We start from the raw sequence: 6,053 nt of genomic DNA, 5'->3' as shown, positions 1-6,053 counted from the left end.
AATCAAATCTTCTAATAATCAGACATAGGACCATGACTCAGTCAGATGTTTGTCTGTTGTGTGATCTTACACAGTGACAGAGAGGAATTAAAAACCTTAAATCCAGCATAGAGGGGTTCAGTGAATGTGGTGTTGAATGTGTGTAAGTGTGTGAGTGTGTGTGTGTCAGAGACACTGTAGAAGGACAGAGTGCCGGCCGGCCAGTCCAGATACACTCCTACTCTTTTAGTGGAGGGTGAAGGGGCAGGGTGCTTGCTGTGTTTGGATCCAGTGTGAGATCACAGAAATCTAAACCCCGAGAGAGACAAAACAGTTACATAATTTTATTTGTTTTCATAAAACGTGCAAGAGTGTGCCAGACAGAAACCTACATTTTTGCAGTCCTGGTTGGATCCTGAAAGGCTCTCCATGGTCCAAACTAAAATGACACACAAACATACAGACATAGTACAGACAAGTTATTGGAAGTCCATTGCAGTCCATAGTGAACAGGTTTTGTTTTGTTTTTATGATAGTGTACTTTAGACATTGTACTAAACATACAGTACGTAACTTTCAACTTCATGTGAACTAACTCTGATTTGAGTATTAGTAGACTGTTAGGTTAGAGTTGTTTTTAATAGAATAAACTGACTTGTACTTGCAAAGTTACTTATAGTCAGTGGATTGTCTGAAGTGGATAGATAAATTATTTGAGGATAGGGATTTAATTAGTAAATGCAGAGATGTGAAGTGTGGGCTCTTGCTGCAGAAAGTATTTCTAAACTTGTACCCCACATACTTGAGTGTCTTTAGTGAGCAGTTTTGATCCTTCAGTTTGTCAGAGAGGAGCTGGACTCCTGATTGTCCTGGGTGATTGTAGCTCAGATCCAGCTCTCTCAGGTGTGAGGGGTTTGAGCTCAGAGCTGAAGACAGATAACGACAGCCTTCCTCTTTCACCATACAGCCAGACAGCCTACAAACACACATCGACAGATTACATCATCTGTGAAGCACTCAGCTCTCAAATACCTGAGGAATCATTGTTGATCTTAGTTTTAAACCAGTATGCATGTCCTTACTGGATTTCTTGTCTTATAAAACAATTTGCAGAAATGCTCTGAAGTGACAAGAAAGATCATGTAACAATCAATCAAATCCAACACAACATCTTGAAAAAGTTTAATCTAAATATTTTTAACTTGACAGCACATTAAAAACACAACTCTGAACTTTGTGCTGAACTTTGGTAACAAAAAATAAAATAGTCTGCAGACATATTATATTAGTGTAATCTATAGACATTGCAGAAAGATACATTTTTCCTTTCTTTTAAATCAGACATCAAGTCTTTAGGCAAACCTCCCAAACCTGACAACATCTCCCTCGTCAACTTAATTTCAAAGATTTAACTGGGCAGAAAGAGGGAAAGTGTTTGGTGACAACTGATCTTAAAGACCTGTTGCCTTGAGGAATCTTGAGAATTTATGAATGTGTGATGTTCTAAAGACCTCAGTATCTCCAGTTTACAGTTTTGACTCTTCAGACCATCAGAGAGCAGCTTAACTCTTGAATCCTGCAAGTCATTGTTACTCAGGTCCAGCTCTCTAAGGACAGAGTTTGACGATTGTAGAGCGGATGTCACTATCTCACAATGTTGGACATTGAGATTACAGCCAGGAAGACTGAAAAATAACAGAACACAATACAATCAAAATCTTAACCTCATTCTACAATTAGCATTGCATTTAGTTGCTGTTCAACAGATCGGGACATTCTAAAAATAAGCAAAACAATACCCTGCTGAAAAGAAAGCATATGCTGGTTAGGTATGTTTTAATGCATGGCTGCTGGTTTAAGATGCTTTTTAGGTGTGCCTGTGCTGGTTCTAAGCTGGTACTGAGCAGGAGCTAGGACCAGTTTAGAACCAGCACATGGCCAGCTTAAACCAGCTCAAACCATCAGCCATGTATTAAAACATACATAACCAGCATATGCTTTTTTAACAGGGTAGAAAAGTATAATTGCATTCAAAAAGGACTCTTCATTGTAAGACATGGGTTAAACACTCACAGAGCTTTTCTGCAGTTGATCACAGCTGATATCAGTCTTCTTCTACCTTCATCTGATGTGTTGTATTTCTTGAGATCCAGCTCATCCAGCACTTCCTCTGACATCTGAAGCATGTAGGCGATTGCTGAGCAGTGAGTTGGAGAGAGTTTCTTCTCTGAATGTTTTTCTGATTTCAGAAACTCCTGAATCTCTCTAGACAGAGTCTGATCCTTCACTTCCAGCAGACAGAGGAACAGATTGATGGATCTTTCAGTGGAGACTGCTTTTCCATCTTTGATCTTCTCTTTAATGTTAAATGTGGTTTTACTGATGCTCTCTGAGCTGTTTTCTGTGTGTGTCAGCAGATCCCCTAAGAGTCTCTGATTGGACTCCAGTGAGATGCCCAGCAAGAACCGCAGGAACAGATCCAGGTGTCCATTTTTACTTTCTAAAGCTTTATCTACTGCCCCTTTATGCAAATTGTGCATTGAATCAAAAACCCTCAGAGCTTTCATTGCGCAGCTTAAATAGCAATAAAACACATAGAAAGCAGCAAAAAACTCTTGAACGCTCAGATGAATGAAGCAGTAGACTTTCCTCTGATGAATCATTGATTCTTCCTTAAAGATCTCGGTGCAAATCTCAGAAAACACTGAGGCGTCAGTGACATCTATGCTGCTCTCAATCAGGTCCTCCTCATAGAACATCACATTGCCCTTCATCAGCTGATTGAAAGCCACTTCAGCAAGTTTTACAATCGCTTCTCTGACGGACTTTAGGAGTTTCTCTGGATCTCTTTCATCAGACTTTCTCTTAATCTGAATCAGCAAGAAGTAGATGTACATTTCAGTCAGAGTTCCAGGGATTTCTGCATTGAGATCTTCTTTCAAGAGGTTTTGAAGCACAGTGGATGAGATCCAGCAGAAGACAGGGATGTGGCACATGATGTGGAGGCTTCTTGCTCTTCTGATGTGTGTGGTTATTCTGTTGGCTTGATGCTGGTCACTGATTCTCTTCCTGAAATATTCCTCTTTTTGAGGGTCATTAAATCCCTGAATTTCTGTCACACGGTTAATGTAATTGGAGTGGATCTGATTGGCTGCTGCTGGTCTGGAGGTGATCCAGATAAGAGCAGAGGGAAGCATCTCTCCTCTGATGAGGTTTGACATCAACACACCCACTGATGAAGATTCGTTCACATCACAAACTTTCTCATCATCTGAGAACATCAGTGTGATTCTGCTTTCATCCAGACCATCTAGGATGAACACAACTTTACACTCCTCGTAAATCTTTGAATCCAGATCTTGAAGTTCAGGATGAAAGTCCAGCAGAAGTCTGTGAAGACTGTACTGATGATGTTGAATCAAGTTCAGCTCTCGAAATGGAAACACAAACATGAAATCTACATCCTGATTGTCTTTTCCCTCAGCCCAGTCCAGAATGAACTTCTGCACAGAGACGGTTTTTCCAATTCCAGCGATGCCTTTAGTAAAAACAGTCTTGATTTTCTCTTTCTCTTCACATCCTGGTTCAGGTAATGGTTTAAAGATGTCATTACAGCTGATTGGGTTGGGTTGTGTTCTGGGTGTTTTCTCCATCTGTAAAACCTCATGTTCTTCATTCACTCCTTCTCTCTCTCCATCTATGATGTAGAGTTGTGTGAAGACCCTGGCCAAGAGGGTTTCATTTCCTTCTAGTTTGTTTCCCTCAAATAAGTGTGCATACTTGTTCTTTATACTGGTTTTGTGTTGGTCTTTGACTCTCTGCAGGACTGCTTCAGGTCTTTCCTCCCTGATGTGGGTCTGATTGTGGGATGCAAATCTATTATCTTTCTCCACACTCCTGAAATTAAAAGAAAGCACAGCCAAAATGGAAATAACAGTAATTGCAATGGCTGCTGAAGATGATCAGAAACATATCAGTGTGGATTTTCTGTGTTGCTTATTTTGGAGAACATTTAGTGTTCATTAGGGTTTCTTAAATGAAACTGCAGTAAATCAGCAGCTAAATATGTATACTGACTCTGGGGCAGAGGCCTCTGTTCCATCACTTAATGAAGGGGGTCTAGTTATGGATTGTGTTCTCTTCATAGACACACTGCTGCTGGGTCCTGCAGATTCTGATCCCAGTTCCTTCTTTCTGCTCATAGTGACAAAAAACAAACAAGTATGCATAGTACATATAAACACACACACACACACACACACAGTATTATTGTATATTAAGATACACACTTGCACTATTTGATAAACAGATAAGCATTGTCCATTAATGATTTTTTCCCCTTTTATTTAGCATTCAGTATTGTTATAATTATTAAAGCTATATTAATTATTATTATTGTATTTGTTTAATAAATTATACAGACATTACATAATAATAAAAAACAACATTACATTGGCTATTAATTTAGTTAAGATACATTCAGTTTATTGGACACAGCACTGACAGAAATCAGCCGATGCAAACAATCACCAGATTAAAGTTTGTCACGTCTCAGATATTCTGCAACCCATCAAATACAGATTGAATATGGCAACAGATGCCAACATTACACTGATCCAACAAACCTAAAAAAAAGTGGTGTAGCGTTGGCCAGCATCTGTTGGTGCAGTGCAAATAAGCCTAAAGAAATCAAACCCATGATCTTTGCATTGTGAGAGCTATGCTCTACTGTCTGAGATAAAGAGATATAACTCACTGTAGCGAGTGGGGCGGGGGGCTGAGAGCGGTGGGAAAGGGGCGAGGCCGGTGGAGTGATTGAGAAATGAGCGACACCTGCGGCACTCACCGGTCTCGAGTCCCACGGAGGAGATGGAAGGATATAAAACAGGAGCAACGACAGTGAAGGATGAGAGAGGACCAGGCCTGGGTTTAATTTAGTGTTTTGATTTTGTTTGTGCGTGGCATTCGTTCGTGGGGGGTTGCCGCGCTGTTTTGTGTTTATTTTGTAGTTAAAGTTTCTGTTTGATTGTCCACCGGTTCCAGCCTCCTTCTTTCCACGAAAGAACATTGTTACAATCATCTTCATAAAAAGTTGCAAAAGTGCTGATGCCATACCTGGATTCACTGGAGGTGTCTTCATTCTCTCTTTGCTCATTGGAACTCATTTTGGAAGCACTTTCCTCCCATTCTAAATGTGCATATATATATAAAAATGTCATATTTTAATTAAATAATCTCACGGCAGATGTAAGCACTTCTTTATTGTTCCTTTAACCCTCTGGAGTCTAAGGGTATTTTTGGGCCTTGGAGAAGTTTTGTCATGCCCTGATATTTGTGTTTTTTTTTTTCATTTTCTTATAAATATCTAAATGGGTAAAGTCTAATCTCACTGTAATAAGCACAAACTTGGCTATAATTATATGTGAAATGCATGCATGTACATGATTGTGTTTTTGAAAAAAAAAATGTTATGCATGGTTAGAGAAAAACGAAAAATGTTAAATCACTTGAATAAAGCCATAAAACACATACAGAACAATGGTTCCCGGGATTTTTGAGAACTGGAGCTTGTAGCCTAGAATTTTTCTTTCTAAATTATGTGAAAATCATCTTGTATACTCACTTACAGAAAACAATATATTGGTTTTAAATTTTCTAAGACACTTTTGTTGGTAAAAGTCATATGCGAGTAAACATCAACTAACATATAATATCATTGTGATTTACACTTGAAAAGACAAAGGCCTGCATAATGAGCCGCATAATGAGCTGCATAATGAGCCGCATAATGAGCCGCATAATGAGCCGCATAATGAGCTGCATAATGAGCTGCATAATGAGCTGCATAATGAGCCTCTCAGTCATCTGTGTCACTGAGAGGGAAGAGTTACAAGAAAGAATGTGCGAACAAAATAAATCTATATAATTTTATGCTTGTAGTTTATTTAGAATATATTTGATTATCCCACAACATAATTTAATATCCACTTGGGGGAGCAGTTAAACAGTTTATTAACAAAATCTAAGCTGACTTTCAAACTAATTTTTTTGCATCATTACTCCAGTCACACAAT

The 6,053-nt window shown here is 39.0% G+C and overlaps 2 protein-coding genes across 2 annotated transcripts; both read right to left on the bottom strand.

Annotated features, from left to right (window-relative positions):
* Window positions 1-217: 217 nt before the first annotated feature.
* Window positions 218-1,144, bottom strand: LOC132124831 (NACHT, LRR and PYD domains-containing protein 14-like). Its single transcript, XM_059535978.1, has 3 exons — window positions 782-1,144; window positions 372-418; window positions 218-288 (listed from the first exon to the last, which is right to left on the bottom strand). The coding sequence occupies exons 1-3, from the start codon at window positions 967-969 to the stop codon at window positions 218-220; spliced, it is 306 nt and encodes a 101-aa protein (XP_059391961.1). The 5' UTR covers window positions 970-1,144.
* Window positions 1,145-1,387: 243 nt separating this feature from the next.
* On the bottom strand, window positions 1,388-5,144 carry LOC132124830 (NLR family CARD domain-containing protein 3-like). Its single transcript, XM_059535977.1, has 7 exons — window positions 5,095-5,144; window positions 4,057-4,173; window positions 3,760-3,876; window positions 3,441-3,594; window positions 3,038-3,323; window positions 2,053-2,899; window positions 1,388-1,664 (listed from the first exon to the last, which is right to left on the bottom strand). Exons 1-7 carry the CDS (start codon window positions 5,142-5,144, stop codon window positions 1,388-1,390), a joined length of 1,848 nt encoding a protein of 615 aa, XP_059391960.1.
* Between the last annotated feature and the right edge of the window lie 909 nt (window positions 5,145-6,053).

The sequence above is a fragment of the Carassius carassius genome, chromosome 43 (assembly GCF_963082965.1).
Source record: "Carassius carassius chromosome 43, fCarCar2.1, whole genome shotgun sequence".
Classification (NCBI taxonomy): Eukaryota; Metazoa; Chordata; class Actinopteri; order Cypriniformes; family Cyprinidae; genus Carassius; species Carassius carassius.
Note: the sequence above shows the minus strand (reverse complement) of the source record. Positions and strands in the feature narration are given on the sequence as shown.